The 18757-nt window shown below is 38.6% G+C and overlaps 1 protein-coding gene across 5 annotated transcripts; it reads right to left on the bottom strand.

Annotated features, from left to right (window-relative positions):
• Positions 1-1104: 1104 nt before the first annotated feature.
• Positions 1105-17331, bottom strand: tox4b (TOX high mobility group box family member 4 b). Of its 5 annotated transcripts, none has more exons than XM_062444799.1 (10): positions 17238-17331; positions 13845-13913; positions 10127-10177; positions 8577-8864; positions 8213-8473; positions 7044-7361; positions 6711-6791; positions 4876-5526; positions 4112-4266; positions 1105-2291 (listed from the first exon to the last, which is right to left on the bottom strand). In XM_062444799.1, the coding sequence occupies exons 1-10, from the start codon at positions 17241-17243 to the stop codon at positions 2234-2236; spliced, it is 1938 nt and encodes a 645-aa protein (XP_062300783.1). In that variant the 5' UTR covers positions 17244-17331; the 3' UTR covers positions 1105-2233. The 5 variants fall into 5 exon arrangements, with proteins under 5 accessions (XP_062300783.1, XP_062300780.1, XP_062300784.1 ...); XM_062444796.1 differs by lacking the exon at positions 17238-17331 and adding an exon at positions 14188-15659; XM_062444800.1 differs by lacking the exon at positions 10127-10177.
• Positions 17332-18757: the final 1426 nt, after the last annotated feature.

Genomic DNA, 18757 nt, shown 5'->3' with positions numbered 1-18757 from the left:
AAATATTGATTTCAAATAACAGCAACATATGGATTCAGTAACATGTTAAATATAAAAAAAGGAGGACATTTTTGATTTTTAATAAAGCATCACAATTGATAATATTTTGTATATTGGTTGCAGGATGACTCAACCTGTTTGTATACAGAGTTAAAATGTATAATATTTCCCTTTTAAATGTAGTGAAATATTAAGCTGTTTAACATGGAAATAATTCATATATGTGTAAAATGTGTAAATAATTATAGTATCTTATAATACTTCAATGGTGGAAACGTAAGACGTGTTTAAGTGTTAAAAGTAAAAAGTATGACATTCAAAGTATACATTTATTAAAAATCCATAAGTATTAACATTTAAAGTACACTTACAGCATGATATTTGTTTATATATTAGTGATTATTATTATTTTAATGCAGGTTGTCATGTTTGAGCAAATTCTAGCTACTCATTGTAATGTTTGATGATTTAATCTTAAATATTGCCTCATAATTGATAAAATAATCATATATATTTTGTATTTTGGGGGCAGGGCCACACCTGACTATAGATCTACTCAGCCAGATTTATTAAAACACATTTAATTAACAATTACGCCCCTTAATTAATATAGCGGAGTAAGTATTAAGTTATATAACATGATAATTAATAAATGTTTATTAATGGGTCTGTTTTAAAATAAAGGGGAAAAAATGGACACCACTCCAAAGATGTAAATAATTGAGACCAAACTGTGCATCACCAAAAATGTATATATTAAAACATAAAATATTTTTTTTATTTCACCATTAAAAACATTTCCAGGTTATCTACAATGAACCAGACCGGATCACTACATCATTTCATCTGCCTGGTACAAGTTTGTTCTTCTTTTTTTTTTAAAGTTTTTTTGGAAGCAATCATCCCCTTCCTCCTTTTTCTCCTCCTCCTTCTTTTTTTCTCAACAGACCTGAAAGCAACTCCGTCAATGAAAACAGTGGTTATGTTTAAAAAGTAAAGCTTTTATGTGTGTATTCCCTTACAGTAGTGTTTAATGAGAGCTGGTGTGTTCATTTCATTATTTCATTATTCCAGTTTTGTGTTTTTTTTTCTCTTCCTTACACATTTTGTTTTAATTTTTAACCACAAATATTCGTCGTTAAACAAAAAGAAAAAACACACCACACATTTTTAAAACCTCTTAAATTGCGGGACTTTTTTTTTCTTAAGCAGAGCTATTACCTTTTCTTTTTTCCTGAATATTAGCACCTGTTGTTTGTTGTTTTGGAGTAAAAACTTGTATAATAATAATAATGCTAATTATGACGAGTTACTTTATGAAGCGACTTAACAAGCAACATTTTTCCATTTTCTTTCTTTCTAGATTAAAGTATGTTTGTGCTCGAGCCAAATCTCCCAAAATAGTCGTGACTGTGCCTTCAAAGCTGAAGCACTCACACACATAAATATATTACTCTTCATTTTTCCTCCCAAAAATAATCTCAGATCCCATTTAAATCAATTATAATCCTTAATGTAACAGTAAAGGAGGGGAAAGCGCATTTAAACCCATGAAGTCGCTCTTTCTTTCTTTCTTCTCTTTTTTGAAATGAATGAGTTAAACAAAAAACACACCTGTAATGATCATGATTTCCCTTCCTGCATTTCTTCCATCTTTTTTTTTTTTTTTCAAAATTAATCAATTAAAAACACCGTATGTGCATAATAATAAAAAAAGCTTTTAAATTCATTATAGATGATCAATATCTCCCCCTGCTCCTCCTTTCTCTCTGTGAGGTAAAGTCTGGAGTCTTTTATAAGTTTTTCTCCTCCTGTGCTTTTTTTCTTCTTCTCCAGTTTTCATTATTATTCGTCTATTATCTCCGTCGTGTCTCGAGCCGTTGTTCCACCGCCTCCTCTTGATTCTCGAGTCGTCGTGGCTTTTTTTTTTTAATTCTGCGGAGGGTAGGAGCAACGAGAGAGGCGAAGGTGTCGATCACAGAAAAGTGTATTTAAAGTGACTGTCTCGACTTTTTGCCCCCCCGGCCTTCCGTCCTCCACCTCGATGTGACATGATTAAACAATTATAGGCCGATATACCTGAGCCTGATCTGGCTGCCACTCACTCATGCACTCATTTATTTCATCCATTCAGTCGCTCTTATGTTCATTTGCATTTCATGTGTCATTGGGTCCTTTTCTCTTTCTTTCTTTCTTTCTTGTGTAGCAGTCCTCCGTCAGATATGTCCTTCCCCTATGAGACTGTGGTGGAGTTCTGCCCTCGGATGGAGCACCAGGCCATGAACACATCCCTGCAGAGGAGAGAAAAAAAGATAAAAAAGGAAGAAAAAAAGGTTCAATTTCACTCTATTTTAGTCTATTGTTGATATGTTGCATGCAGCATCATGTAAAGTCTAAAGAGGATCTTACAATTTTAAAATCAGACATCTCAAATTTAGCATGCACAGGTTGTAATTACGATGCAAACAGTAACCTCCTATAATTATATAATTACCATTTTTTGTGCCTCAATTTCACCTTAAAACTGTTAAAAATCTGCCAAATCATTTGAGCGCCTTAAAGGAAAAACTACACTTTTATTTCAACTTTTTATTTGATTGTTTTTGTATCTTTTGCCATCATTTACATCAGTTAAAATAACACTGTGCCAACTAAAAGTACTGCTCATTGCACTAAAAAAAAGAAAGAAAAAAAGGGTCAAACCAGACATCAAGCTAGTCTGCCTCTTTATTTGGAGACTAAGCTCAAAGTGAGTGCACCTGTAATCCTGTTAATAACCCGTCATTATAAAAGAAAAGCTGTGATTGTGTGATTGTGCACGACGAGTGTGAGAACAGAAGGTCAGAGTAAGAAAAGAGAGTCACTTTTTTGACATTTTTGGGTAATCATTTTAACAGTTTTTCCTTTGTTTTCTCTTCCAAATAAACTGGATTAACCTTAAACTCTAATAGTCTGACTGCTTGAGTTTGTTACCCAGAATAAAACTGATGTATAAAAGTGTTATTGTAGCTATTAGACAGGCTGTAACAATAAAATCCAAGTTGTAATACACTGTAGTTTTCCTTTAAAGCCTCTCAAACTTCTCCACAACATCTCATTTGTAGTTTATTTATTTAACCCTCCTGTTGTCCTCAGGTCAAGGAAGGACTGGAGGAAGGGAGGAAAGAAGGAAGGAAGGAAAGGAGTAAGGAGGGAGGGAGGGAGGAAAGGAGGATGGAAGGAAAGAAGGAATGAAGGAAAGGAGTAAGGAGGGGGGAAGGAAGAAAGGAAGGAAGGAAGGAAAGGAGGAAAAGAGGAAGGAAGTAAGGAGGGAGGGAAGGAAAGGAGTAAGGAGGGAGGGAGGAAGGAAAGGAGTAAGGAGGGAGGGAGGGAGGAAAGGAGGATGGAAGGAAGGAAGGAAGGAAGGAAAGGAGTAAGGAGGGAGGAAGGAAGAAAGGAAGGAAGGAAGGAAGGAAAGGAGGAAAAGAGGAAGGAAGTAAGGAGGGAAGGAAGGAAAGGAGTAAGGAGGGAGGGAGGAAGGAAAGGAAGGAAGGAGGGAAGGAAGGAAGGAAGGAAGGAATGAAAGGAGTAAGGAAGGAGGAGGGAGCAAAGAAAGAGGGAGGGAAGAACGAAGGAAAAATTAAAGAAAGAGGGAGGAAGGAAGGAAAGAAGGAACAGTGAAAAGAGATGGGGTCAATTTGACCCGGAAGGACGACAGGAGGGTTAAAGAGACATGATGTGAACTTGAAACAATGTAGAAAAAGATATTTACTGAAAAATGTCAAAATCTAAACAGTCTTTTAAATGTTTCCTCAGTAATTAATTAGTTGAACTTAGATAAATCACTTCTGCTTTTCTTTGTTTCAGAGCTGAAATATATAAACATTAGTCTAGAACATTTATGAGCTGGTTAAAATTGATCTCCCCTGTTTTTTGGGTGTGACCTCTTCACTGTGTCATCACCGTTCACACCTTTGCAACCTGTAGTTAAATCACTAAAGCACAACATTGTTTAGAGCATATAGATATAAGCTCTTAATGTTGCTCTCAGTGCACCAGAATGATGAACAAATGTTTCTTGTATATAGATAAGTGTATAATAAAAGGTTTTGGTGTTTCACAGTGAACAAACCTGCAGTGCGTGGCGACACACTCGTTGCTACAGTACTCTTTGTCCCAGTCTTTACTCTCCACGGCCGCGTTGGTGCAGCCGGCGCGCACGCAAATGTTGGGGCTGGCAGACGGGGTCAAGCTCGGGCCGGGGGCGACGTTCACCTCTACCTCCATCTGATGGGACAAAAACATAAAATACAAATAAACTCTTACTAGTAGTGTGACAGTGATTATTTTATGGTGTTAAAATTAAAATAAACTCGTCAGCGCTCTCTGGTGGTCAAATTGTGTAACAGAGGCACTAAACTACCTCAGACTTACCCATTTATTGCTATTTAATGGAAGATGTATATACTATTATATGATAAACTGTCTCTGTGGATATAATAATGATCTAATATCATTTAAAATGATATAAAAAGCTTAAAGAGAGAGAGAGAAATATGTAAAATCTTGAATTTGAAATAACTTTCAGATAAATTTAATTTTTGTCACGTTAGCTTCTTTGCGATCATATTGAATTTATTTCCAGCCATAAAGTCACAAATTCAAAAAACTTTTATATTTATTTTAAAATAAAAGTGTCCGTGTTGCTGAGCTTAATTCTATTAATTTTATTATGTGCAATACTCTCCATATTATACTATAGATTATATTTTTATCTGGTTGTCATGTTTTGATTTGTCTTTAAAGCACAAATGAAGCGGCACCTGTAATCTCATTATATGTAAAATATAATAACAATAAAGCTTGCTATTCTATTCTACTCTATTTTTATCTTACCCCTTCCTCTGCCTCCGCCACTTCTTCTCCTCCCGTAACCATGGCAGCGGACTGTGCCACCTCCACTGTCAGACCCGACGAGGACACTGACGTGGGCGTGTCGCCGCCCGACGTCACGATGATCGGCGTGCTGGAGTCCGATTGCCGCAACGACGGGACCACCTTGATCTGCAGCGGCGGCGGGGCCGTGGAGGCGGCGGCCATGCCCGCGCCTCGAGGCTTGGCCTGCAGCGGGGGAGGGGCCTGAGCGTGCACCATCTGCTGCAGCCGCGGCGGAGGCGGGGTGCTCTGCATCTGCTGCAGCGGAGGCGGTTGTCTTGGCGACGAGGCGGTCGTCGCCGTGACCGACATGCCGCCGGAGGGCAGCGGCGTCTGCTTGATGATGATCTTGGTGACGGTGGGGGGGTTGGGAGGAAGGGCGATGGGCGGAGGTTGGGGTTTGATGGCGCCTGTGCGGGAGCGCGTGGTGACCTGAGGGAGGTCGAGGATGATGTTTGAGGTGCAGATGTTGGTGATGGTGTTCTCCTCGGGGTTGTAATGCTGGGAGCGGGTGGCGCGGCCCGCCGGGGTCGAGGCAGACATGGCGGCCATGGAAAGAGACGGGGCCGGAGGAGGAGGCGACGGAGATGTGTCCATCACCTCGATGGGGGCCTGAAGAGAGGAGGGTTAGAAGGAGGGAGGATGAACACGAAAATATAAAGTTAGAACATCATCCACTGATAAATGAAGTATAATTAGACACTTAATGAAGATGTTTTGAGTTTTACTGTTTTCTTACAGTGGGGGAAATAAGTATTGAACGCGTCAACCAACATTTGTTTCAGTAAATACATTTCTAATGAGGATATTCACATGAAACTTTCCCCAAACTTTGATATTAACACAAGAAATCCACACATATAGAGTAATCAAAACATTAACGTCCATAAGTTATGTGTAATAAAGTGGAATGAAACAGGGGGAAAAAAGTATTGAACACACTAACTGAATTTATTTAATACTTAGTGGAGAAGCCTTTTGTTTGTAATGACAGCTTCAACACTCAAGACTGTAGCTCGGGTGTGATTTTGGCCCTCTTGTGAACTCTGATCTCTACTTCCTTCCACAAATGTTGCCCTAACGGTGCTTACTAAAAGATTCAGAAGTTTTGAAATACATCTGTAATCAGTCCCATTTAAATGTTTTACAACAATCACGTTGCAAAGGTTTTGCAAAACTCTTTGCTTTAATCCATCATGAGATGTCCCTTGTGTGACACCTTGGTAACAATGCAACAACATTTTCACCAGACTTTGGTGTATTTAACACACTAAGAAAAAGCAATACACCAAAGGTAAGAAACCAGCTGAAATCTGTAAGTAAGAGAAAGTAATTAAACTTCCTATCTGTGCAAGTTAACATCAGCTGGGTTAGTACATGTTGATGAGCTATAAAAAGGTTTTTTGTTACCAAAGTGTCACACAAGAGACATCTCATGATGGGTTAAAAAGGTTTTTGGCTTCAGATTGTATCAACACATGTATTCAATCATATGTACATTTTTACTTTATTGATTATATATTATTTACTCTTGTTGTAAGTGTACTGTCTGATTGCATGTGTAGCCCCCACCTGGAAAATGTAATTGTTTTCCTGTTTCATTTCACCTTTATTACACATAACTTTATTTATGGGCTTTAATGTTTTCATTTCTTTATATGAGTGGATTCCTTGAGTTAAAACCAAAAGTCTGGTGAAAATTTCATGTGAATATTCTCATTGGAAATATGTTTATTACTTATATTTCCCCCCCACTGTATCTTATCAAGCAGAGGACGTCACATCGTAGATCTCACCTGAGAAGACTGGCCGGCTCTGTACTCTGCCAGCGCTTTCAAGTAATCCTTCTTCGCTGCTTCGTTTTTCCTCTTATAGACCTGAGAAAAAAAAGGGCAATAAATTATGCACTGGAGGACACTTTAGAAATCAGGATTATGTTTGAATCTTATCGACCCTCGTATCTGGATTTCATGGAGCCAGAAGAGGGACATCTTAAGCTCCTAATGTTGTACCTTCCTGGCTGAAAACTCCCTTTTTTTTGGTTGAGTAGTTGTGTTTTAAATGTTTAGGGTCATGAAATCGCTGTAATATCTGTAATACTTCCCTTCCTGATCTATGGGACCTCGTACCTGTTTCTGCTCCTCCCCCAGACTGTCCCACATGGATGCCACGATCTTTGAAACCTCTCCGAACGTCGCGTTGGGGTTCTGTCCCTTAATCGCCGCCTGCGTGTCCCTGAAGAACAAAGCGTAGGCCGACACAGGTTTCTGAGGCTCGTTGGGGTCTTTCTTCTTCTTCCCCTTCTTCCCTCCAGCTCCTCCTTTCCGACCGACGACCGGAGACACGCTGGAGGAAGGGGCGGAGAGCGAAGACTCGGACATCGAGGGATCGAGGGAGATGACTCCGGGAGAGACGGACAGAGAGACCGGAGACTCCACCAGGACGCTCTGAGAGGAGACACAAAGAAAGATGTATGTTAGAGTTAGAAAAAGCTTTTTTTTACCCTAATTTGCTGCCAAATCTGTTTCAAATATATCATTTTATTTAATTCATTAACATTTTAGTCATGTCCTGTTTAAAAAATGATTACAAATGAAGTATTTTAAGTTCAGTTCAATGCAGCATTTTCTGATGAATTTGCAGTCGATACATGTTAATATGCTCTGTTAACATGTTGAGAATAATTGTGTTTTTAAAATTAATATATGGCACAACATGTAACCATAGAAACAGACATAGCTGGATTATTTTTATGCTGAAAAAAAGTATAAATATAATAATTATGAGGCAAAATCTGAAGTATTAAGTAGCATCTTTTTTTATGATTAATGGGTTATCAATGATGGATATCAGATATTAAAATTGGGGACGGACTGATATTGGATTATTGGTGCCGATATTTAAGAGTAAAAAAAATTTGGATATTGATATATCACCAGATACTTTTTTATATATAAAGAATATAAACATAAACATACATTTTTATGCAATGAAACACTTGTGACACGCTTAATTAATTAGTGTGTATCATGTTTGTGTGTTCAGATCTGATTTATGACTAAGAATTACATATATTAAGATATTTTTTGACTTATAATAAGAATTAATCAAATATTAAGTATATTTAAAACATTGACTTAAACTACATTAACTAATCTGCTGTGCGGGTGCAGTTTGAACATATTTGATTGACACCAGCTTCTTTACGGACACATTAACAATCAACCAATCAAATATGATCAATAAAGAAGTCGATTGTGAAATGAGCTTTTTTTGGGTTGAGGTCTGGAAGTCTCACCCTTCTGAAGTCGTCCATGTCGTCGTCCTGGAGCGAGCTGGTGGGCGACGCCGTGGCTGACATCGGGTTGTCAGGCGACTGCGGGTGCTGTAGTATGTTCCCGCCTCCTAAGCCGAGCCCCAGCTGAGCGTTGAGCTCCGATTGGTCGATAGTGGTCAGCTGGTTGGACCCCAGCAGGCTCTGGCTCATGTCGCCCAGCGGGACGTCGATGGTCACCGGGGACGAGCTGCTGAACTGGGAGCCGATGGGATGGCCGAGATCCTGCGAGAAGAGAGACGAGAGGAGCGTAGAAGAAAACTTGAGTGATGATTTTCTAACTTTGAGATAATTTCGGATACTAATAAGACCCTCTACTAATCCTCACCATTCCCAGTGAGGACCCCAACAGAGCGCTCCCTCCAGACTGGTTGATAACCCCTAAACTCAGGTGCTCCAGTCCCTGCGAGGGGGTGTTGACGAAAGTGGAGGCGAAAGAAGGGTCGTCCCCTTCCACCACGGCGTTCCTGGGCACCACCACGCTGTCCGAGGGGCCCGTGTCCGACAGCTCCCCGAAATGGGAAACCACATCGGACACGGTGAGCGCCGAGTCGGGGTCCAGAGAGATGGGGGGGATCTCGAACTCCTCATCGCCGAGGCTCGGAGTGTGGAAGGTCTGGAGAGAGGAGACGGGATGAAGAGAGGTGATTGAATGTGAGATGATTGAGAGGAAAAAAGCAAAAAAAACAAATAAAAAGTACAAAAAGGAAAGCAGGTGAATGATGCAATGATGAAAGGATGAAAAGAAAACAAGTGAGTGAAAAACAAATTATAAAAAAAAGGATGAAAACAGAATGAGGAGAAGAAGGAACAACATGATTACTGACAGTTTTTCTTAAATGCTGAAGCAGAGAGAGATTATGATGTACAGAGGGAAGACTTCCAGGAAAAAAAGCTCATCATAAAATAAAAAGCAATTTCTAAGATTCATAAAAACTAAAATAGGAGGTGTGGAGGTGTGAACAGTTTGCAGCAGCTTTGTAATATTACTGAGGATTAAGTGCAGTTAACAGGTTTATGCTGAATGTCCACAGGATCAGGATCTTACATCGTTGTGTTCGGCTCTGTTGCAGCTACAAAAAGTTTCTTAAATGTTCAAATTTCTAATCTATGTAAGAGTTTTATATAAAGTTTTTCATACTCTAAAATAATGAATAGACTAAAACGTACTAAAGGTTCTCAGGTACTCTAAATGTCTGCAGAGTCGATCTCACACCAGGTTTTATACTTAATGACAAGGGTTGGCAAGATGAGCAAATCAAAAATATCTTTTTTAAAAGCAGCATCAGGTTTGTTAAAATGTACATTTTGTATTTTGTTGGTTTTATGTCATTTGAAATGACATTTTCACCATTTCTTTAAAACCAAAAGTAGGACTGAATGCTCCTGAAAATGTCAAATGGTGTAACCACAAAAGAATGAAAATATTAAATATTTTATCCACCTACAGTGTATTTAAGTGGACTTATACTAATAATTACTTCATATGAGAACATCAAATGAAAATACTTTTTTTTTTGGTGTATTTCTACATTTTGTCAATATGGAGCAGAACATATCGTAAAATCAACCATTTTTTCTAAAAAAGGTGACGAAGCCAGAACGCAACGCTGACAGATCCTGTGTACATTAATATTTAGAAAACACTTGGTAGAAAATGTTTTTTATGCTATTCTCACTATTCGTCCAACACTAAAACTTTGGAAAATAAGTTTTTTGCACTTTCAGTCCAGATTTGTTTTTTAATATGTTGTTTAATTGATGACTCCCTCTTTATTGCGAAAAGCAAAATGATATTTCTGCATTATTTAAAACCGGCAGGTGTTGTTTTAAAACAGAAAAAAAAAAAAAAAAAAAAGATTTATAAATAGTTCATACTCCACCAGCGGATCCAGCGAGGTTGAAGAGGTCAATGGGTTTAGTGGCACACTAAAAAATGTGAGTTTTGTCAGTAAGTGCACGTTGAAGTAAATTTACAAAATGTCATGTGTTATTATCTGTGGCTCTAACTTTGACAGTAAACTTGGTTTTATATGTACTCATGTAGCTCACATTAAATGGTTCATACATACAGGACATAGACCTCATACAAAACTTACAAAAGAAAAGGTGAAAATTACATAAAAATAACAAATTAAAATTGCCACCAGCTCGGTTATTACTGTATAGATGAAGTTGAAACCTGGTTGTGGTTATTGGTGAATGAAACAGTGGTGTGTGAAGCCCCAGTTTGTGCCTCATGTATCACCATTACGTTAAAGTCACAGAGCTAAGCACGTTAAGTCGATTAAATCGTCAACCACAAGAACATTTTTAAGCAAAAAAGGGCCAAAAATTCTGTTTTTCCTTCAATATGAAAAAACAGTCATTTGAAAAATATTCAGATTCTCGAAATTGGCCAGACAAAATGACCAATTACGACGAATTAAGTTTGCTTTAAAAAAAACATTTCACAGACAAAACGATTAATTAAGGAGATCAATGTGAGATTAATCAATAATGAATGATCTGGGGATGTTGGATCATTTACCAACAATTACCTCTGACTCTTCTAACCATCTGCACTTCAACAAAATATTCAGATAGCGGTTAAGTGACTGTGGTACAACGGAGAGGAGGCATCGCCCCGCCATCGCTGGGGGGAACTGAGTATCTGAATGGTCTGGGGGGCAAAAGACTATCTCGGTCCGTCTGTTGAGCCGGACTGAGCCTCTGAATATATTCGTCTGCCTAATTAATGTGCTGCATCGTCGATAATGGACAACAATTTATTTAGGGTCCTTCTCTCCACCACTGACATCAGGGGACCCAGCTCCATGTCAACCACAGATCCAGCTCAGAGCGAGCCTCTTCTTAGTGCTGCCTCCCCAACACACCAACCGGTTAAACACCAGCAGGACGTTCCTACAGGTGTTTAAAGACTGCAGCCTTCTTGGGAAATAAGAGGCTTTTCCACTTCCTGTATAGAGTGTCAATGTTTGCTGACCAGTTCAAACTATCAACCAGGTCCAGGTCCTTGTAGGTCCTGAACACCTTGACATAAGCCTCTTTTCCACTGCAGGAACTTTGGGGTGATCTTATGGGCCCGTGACCGTTGACGTCTGTCTCCACAGCAGGAATCGTCCCTGAAAGATAAACGAGTCCCTGCCTCTGGGTATGTACTTTGTGCGGCCCCGAAAACTTCCTGGATGGGGCTTGAGGTTGACTCTGGGCTGATTGTGTATAACTTAAAGCGGGATGTGGCGTCAACAGAAAATGCCACCTCCAGAGTCTAGTGGGTCCTATCAGGGTCCTACTCTGCAATGGAGACACAATGGTGTCGAACACTAATGCATAATCAGAGAACTTCTGCATGTGGTTTGACTCTGAGTTGAACATGAAGTCAGAAGCGTGAAGTATGTGTGAATGAAGTAAGTGTGAATGCACCCAAGACGCACTGAGGACGCATTTAGATTCTGATCAGTCAGACCACATTCACAGGTCGTCTGGGTCACATTCGTTTAGCAGTGTGTCCTGTTATCGTCTCAAAATGTGAAACAACAAGAAAAAGCCACAAAAACAGCAACAATTTTCTTCTTCTTTTAATTTCTGGCGGACTAGGCACAGGAAACGATGTACGTGTGTATCTATACTTGCATATAGAGTTGGAGGAGTGAGATCTGGTCACACGTGGTCACTCGAGAGCTACGTACTTGTGATCGTGTAGCAGATAGAGGACGGCATCTTCTCTACCAACTTTCTTATATTAAGTAAACTGCAGTGGGCCGAGTGTTTGCTGGACCTGACGGGGGAAGGGGTCTAAGAAGATGGATCCGCAGCCGTCTCAAGGTCTTCATTATACGTGATATCAGGGTAACTGGCCTGAAATCACCTTTTTCGGAGCTGGGATCAGACTCGAGGTCTTCCACAGTCACTGATTCAGGTTGAAAACAGGTTAAAGGGGCTCCCAAAGTATCCTCAGCTCTCCTCTGACTGTATATAAATATGGACTTCATGAAAGCTCCCCAAAAGTGAAGCCAAAATATCTCAATTGCCCCCTAGTGGCTGGCTGCAGTATAAGTCATGAATCTTGCCATGTTAGCGGACGGGACATGGACCAAACAAACAAAAAAATTCTGTCATGCTAATTTTCCCCAAAGATGGTTTCTGTCATTTAAAGTCATTCTTATCACGCTTATGCTCGTTCATGTGCTCTTCTTTTGCTGATAAGTTTGTTTTTAATTAGTTATGTGACGATATAAAAAGGGGGGTGTGACCTGCGTAGACTCTGGCTCCAAATGATGTCACACAAGCAAGATGGCAGCCCCCGAGAAAGGAGAGACTTTTGGCTTCACTTTGGAGGTTATATACAGTCATTGATCTGCAGTGATGGTGGGTAACATTTGTTCGTGATGACAGCCTGGGAGAAAGGAAAAAGGCAGCTGACGGAGGGAAGGAGAAGAGGGTGAGAACTGGACAGGCATCAGCAGCTGGCAGGGGAAAGTGTGAGGGTCATAATTGGGCAGGAGCAGGACTATCAAACCTGTCGCAGAAGTGCCTGAACTGGTTTGTTCTCACTACATCCCCATCTGCTGAGGTACTTCTCTTCTTTGTGCATGGGCCATGTTGGTTTTCATTCAAACCCAGACCTCCCTCATGCTGTTTTCTTGCAACTTCTGCTCCACCTCTGAATCTCTTTTGTGTAAACGATGCTCATTTAGAACAGAACAAGAATATACATTGCATTATGTAAATATTAAATAATGTAGTGTCAATATATCTTATAATGAAACTTTAATTATGCTTGAAACTGTACAACTTCAGTATGTGTACATATGTTAAGTACCACCAGTTATATCATTGTCAGCGTTTCCACTGGTAAATGTCAACAGCGCTGGTAATCCTGACTCATCTCGTTATCCAGTTAGCTAGAAGATGACGACTTAAACTGCAGAGGTCCAGACCACCAAAGGGGTTTCAAGGTAAATCCGAGGGGTTGCAAGACGACTTACACAACAGAAAAGCAGACTTCTGTTCTAGACAATTAAACCTCTTTGAGACGCCAGTAATAAACCAATCAGTATAATCGGTCTTTGGTGGTACAATCCATTTGTTCCAAGAGTTTTAAGTGGTTTTCTGTGTGAAATAGCATCTTTACACTTCTTACCCTTAAGCTTGATGTTTTATTCTATTATTAAAATCTTAAACAATGGTATTAACCTTGAAGAAGGTGGTCTTTATTTCGAGCACGGAGGTCCACCTTTGCTATAAAACACTTCTGAAACTGGTTGAAATCGAATATTATTTCATCCACATGGTTAGAAGAGTGCTTGAGGCTTTTTTGTAGAGGAAGATTATCAGCTTTTTTTTTTTTTACCTGTCAGACAAACTAACGCATAGCTCTGTGACTCCAATGTAGAGATAATACTTGAGAAGCAAACATTCGGGGGGGAAAGTGCCTGATGTTGACCTGTTGTGACTTTGACTGTAAGCCCAAGCACATGTCCAACAGGAGAGGGCTCCAGGACTAATACATAAAAAATAAAAAAAACCTGTCCAAGAGAAATTTAATACCACATAAAATTCAAGACACACACAAAAAATGGGGGAGGCTTACCTCTGAAGAGGAGAGGAAGGGATGGCCGGACCCAGATATCGTCAGGTAGTTGTCACTGCCTCCAGGGAACTGAAACATTGGTGGTAGAAGTTAGGAAAAGGGTGTTTTCTCAAACACTTCATCTTTTTTGACACAAGACATTCAACAACCAAAAAAACCCCCCCACTTTACTGACACCAAACAAACCTCATTAATTAGTGTCAATTAAGAGAAACTGAGGATCTCTGTACACTGTGATGCGTTCAGTGGCAATTTTCTATTTACACCTTGACCTCTCTTTTATGCAATTTGTGTTTATGTGAAAGAGAGGGGGGGCATGCATAACAAAATTAAAAAGAGTCACCTTGTTGTCATGGTCAAATCCATTAAAAGACTGCGGATCCAAAAACTCTGGATCACCATCGTGCTGCCCGGTACCATCCGTGAGATCAGAGTAAAAATTAAGGTCCATTTTTTTTCTCCCCCTTTTTATTTTAAACAGGCCTCATATGTGTTAAAGCAATGAGTCCTTCCCTTTCCACCCTTAGATTTATATTTTAATTTAACAAGATGTTACGCAATAATAAAACTGTCCTTGCTTTATCTTTGCTTTTTATTTTATTTTAAATGTGGTAATGTTATAAAGACTTTTTTTTTTTTTTGGCACAGATGTTGCACACGACTAAAGCAGAGCATGTGTACCCAGCTGTGCCAAAAATAACCTGCCTGCTTGCTTGGCCGCCTGGCTGGCTGGCTTGCTGCCGAGGTAACGTGTCCCGTAACCCCCCCAGTCTTTGCTGACTGGTCCGACTACAGAGTTTTAGCTTTTAGCTGGCTTTGACGCAAGGCTGCAGGCTGCGGTACTCTCTCCTCACTCCACCACCGGCCCCGGAGCTCGTTTGTCCGTCGGTCCTCAAACGCCTCACTCAAGTCAGATCCAACGAGACGCGGCTTACGGCTTTAAACGCACCGTGAATTTACCGGACCCGGTTGTATAACGGTGGGGGAAAAAACCCGATATAACCAAGTCAAACCGAAGGGTGTCTGTGAAGGGGGAAAGACTAACCAAACCCCGTTTGGCCCGGCTCAGGCTGCTCAATGGATCCCGACACACACGGATAGGATCGATATTGTATTATCCTAGGATGGCAAAGTCTTGACCCGCCCCTACTCCGCCTCTGATTGGCTTAACGTGACGTTGTAAGCCGACACGTAACCAATCCGAACCTACGACGTTGACGTCATATAGCCAATCGAAGGCAGGGGAGGGCGGGTCGTGACTTCAACATCCTAGGATTAAAATGTTGCCAACGAGGAGAAAAGGAAGGAGGCGGCTGTCAAGCGAAACCATGACAACAGAACCGGATATTGAGAGATACACATTTCAAAATAAAATCTGGTCTCTAACTTTGACACATATAAGCAGTGTGTGAAATACAGGAGACTCTAATTAACAGCTTCAACACCCTAAAAAAACTCAAATTGAATTTTTTTTAACAATGGGCCTAATTATTTCCTATTTATCTAGACAGTAAAGTTTAGTAATTCTTTGGTTGCCTTTATAGTACGATGATAACAACATTAGGGATGCAAATTTTAAGTGATTTTCTTGATTAAAAGAGGCCATGTGAATCAATTAATCATTATGTACGATGGGCATATTGTTCCTTCATTAAAAGAGTGACTGTAAATATCTACACATTTTTCTGCATTATTAGTTAATACAGTTTTTTAATTGGTTAAATTATTAACTGAAATTAATCCCTGAACATCCCTAAATAAAAAATATTGCAATTAAAGCTTTTATGGCATTTGAATGCAATTTTCTCACCTCTGCATAAGTGAGAAGTAAAAAAACAAACACTTTAAGTTGAACTAATCAATACCTTATACACAATAAAATAATCTAATCATGATCTCCTCCAATAGACCAATAAAACAATTGTATCACATCTACTTGGAGCTAGTAGTCTGTTTTGGAGGTAGTCTGTTTCTGAAAAAACTAAGACTAAAACTAAAACTAGCAGTGAAAAAATAATTTTTTTAACTGAAATAAACATAAAAAACTAACTAAAACGAAACAGAATTGCAGATAAAATCAGATTTGTTTTCTTTCTTTGCTTTTGATTTAACTCCAGGTGATAATTACTGAGCTCTGCTGTGGGTTGAGCATCGTCAACCGTTTAAAGGATAAAATAATAAAGTGGCTTTTTAATAAACAATGACTTGATTAATACATATTTGATGCCCTGCATTCTTTCTTTTTCAGCTTCTACAAATCATGGCTTTCCTCCTAATACCTGAAAAACTAAAACTAAATGAAAAACTAAGCTAAGATTTAACTGAATTAAAAAACAAAACAAACTGTTATCAGGAGTTATAAATAAAACAAAGCACTGAGGTCACATTCATTTAGGTTCCTGCTCACATTTAGGCAATATTGGTGATGAAAGAGTGGAGAAACTAGTGAAATAAGCAGTTAAGAGGAAAAGGAAAGGAGTTAAAGGGACATTGTGTGGAAGAAGATTAATAAAGAGTGGCGACAGCACTGGGATCAGGAGATAAAGGGGGGAGACATTTGATTGAAAAATGGAGTGAGGGAAGAGAGGAGGAGGTAATAATAATAACCAGTGATATGTAAAGTACCCACCTGATCTCTGTGAGTAAAGTTAATCACCATTAACTCATTAAAGACACAGTTTCAGATGTATGAAACCTTTATATTGATTATAAAACTAGAAAAAAGGGCGATTTCACTCCATCCACATAAGAATCCAGCTATATTTAGACTTTAGACTCTTAATAATAATTATAACCTGTGTTTTAATGAATCTCCTTGTTAATCTAATCAAGTCTAAGAGTAAAGTAGTGTTTTATTAAATCTGTTTTAATGTAGTGTGGATGGTGTTTTCCTGTGTTTATATCCAAATACATGTTACACAATGCTGACACTGAGTTTAAACAATGTCACAGCTTTTTTCACACAATGTAAAAGGTGAAAAAAATGAATATGATTAATTATGCTTCCCTTAAATTAACCCTTAACTAACAAAAGGGAAACTAACTTCAGTGTCAATCTAAGAGCTGATTTGGTAGATATTTCATAGATTAAGTTGTTAATTTTAGAGGAAAACGCCCAATTATTCACCTTTCCCTTCATATATTTAACAATAATAAGCTTTTTAAATTAATAATCTGGAGTAATTAAGCCTCAGACACAGGTGTGCATGATTAACAGTGTCCACAGAGGGTAAACAGGTGAGGTGGCGTTAAATTAATAGATCTAACGAAGAGTTATAAGTGTCTACATGTCTAGAAACGCCTTGTTGTAGTTAAATCATCACGTTTGAAGACATTTGAAGGTGATTGTTTTTTTTTATTGAGTGAAAAGCGTCTAGTACCAGCTACTCTTACCTCCATGCTCACCCCTCGAAAAACCTGATTAATGTTTTGTTTTTAATTCCACTTTGTGCGACTGAACTTCGCCCAGAATTGATTTCCTCAAAAATGTTCATCACAACATGGCACCGGCTTCCGGGTTGTACGTACAAGTGGAAGTGACCTCATCACGCAAGAAAATTAGACGACGTCAGCGTAAGCAAAATAAAAGCTCGATGTAGGTAAAGTATTACAGTAAAAGTAATGCAGTATTATGAGTGATGTAGTTAAAGTATTATAGTAAAAGTACTGCAGTATTATGAGTGAGCTTCTTTAACCCTTTTTACCTTTTATAAATTATTGAATTTGTATATTAAATTCTTTCTTTCCGTCAGCTAACATTCTTCTTTCCTTCTCTTATGTGTTAATTATTTCATTTTCAAACGCAGCATCTACTTCAGACGCTGAAGTGGAGTAAATTCTTGACCTTCTTATCAAAAAGTAATATAAAACTAAGCATCTTCGTTATTAATTCTACAAAAAAACACCAATATCACAACATACTTTCTGTTAATATAAAGTAAAAGAAGAAAAAAAGATCAAACTTTTGTTTCAAAATTGCTTTATTTATTCCCATGGTTTTTTTCAAGCAAAGTTTTTGTGATCCCTTTTTTTTTTTTTTTTTTTTTAATTTATATTAATGTAATTAAAAAAAGATAAAACTTGGGGATCTTTTTTTTTTCCTTTTCCATCTTTATGTACAAGCAAGAAAAAACAATGTGTAGGAAATAACAATGAACATAAAAGAGTCCCTGCACAGTAACACTTAAAAAAAAAAAAAAAAAAAAAAAATTAAAGAAAAGAAAAAGAGAACAAAGCATTTAAAGAGTGGAATCAAACACTTCCTAGTTTTACAGCTCCTTACTTAAGCAACAAGCTCATTCTCTCACACACACACACACACACACACACCCGACAGCATGCAGTGCAGTGGTCCTCTCCACGGTGGTCTGGTGTGTCCTAACTGTGTGTGAAGTAATCAACAATACTGTTTAACGCTCTCGACCTCTCGTGTTCAAACGCACTCCAGCCTGCTACCGTCTCACGTACTATAACCAGGGGCCAAGTTCATAGCATGACACAAAAGAAGAAGAAGGAGAAGACGTTTGATAATTTACCTCTGCAAACGTGTTCTCAAATTAGTTTTCCTTGGATCTTTGTTGACATCAAGAATTTTAATTTAATTAAAAGTTGTATCGTGCTGTTGCCGTCACATCGCGGACAACAACATGTAGCAGCAGAGCAGCAAAGCAGACTGCTGGTGTTTGATATAAAGATGATATGAATCACTTTGTAACTGGAAATCATTTGTTGTTGTTTTAAAAAAAAAATAAGATTAATGAGTAGCAAGAGTATGGAAGCCCATTAGTGCCAAAAAAATAAAAACAAATTAAGACTATGAAAAGAAAAAAAGATCATGATAGATTAGGGTTAGGTAAGAGATAATAAACAAATGAATGAGATTTAAGTAAAAAAATGTGTACTTAAAAATCTAA

Source organism: Scomber scombrus, chromosome 23, assembly GCF_963691925.1.
Source record: "Scomber scombrus chromosome 23, fScoSco1.1, whole genome shotgun sequence".
Taxonomy (NCBI): domain Eukaryota; kingdom Metazoa; phylum Chordata; class Actinopteri; order Scombriformes; family Scombridae; genus Scomber; species Scomber scombrus.
The sequence above is the reverse complement of the archived record's forward strand: the minus strand, read 5'-3'. Positions and strand labels throughout refer to the sequence as shown.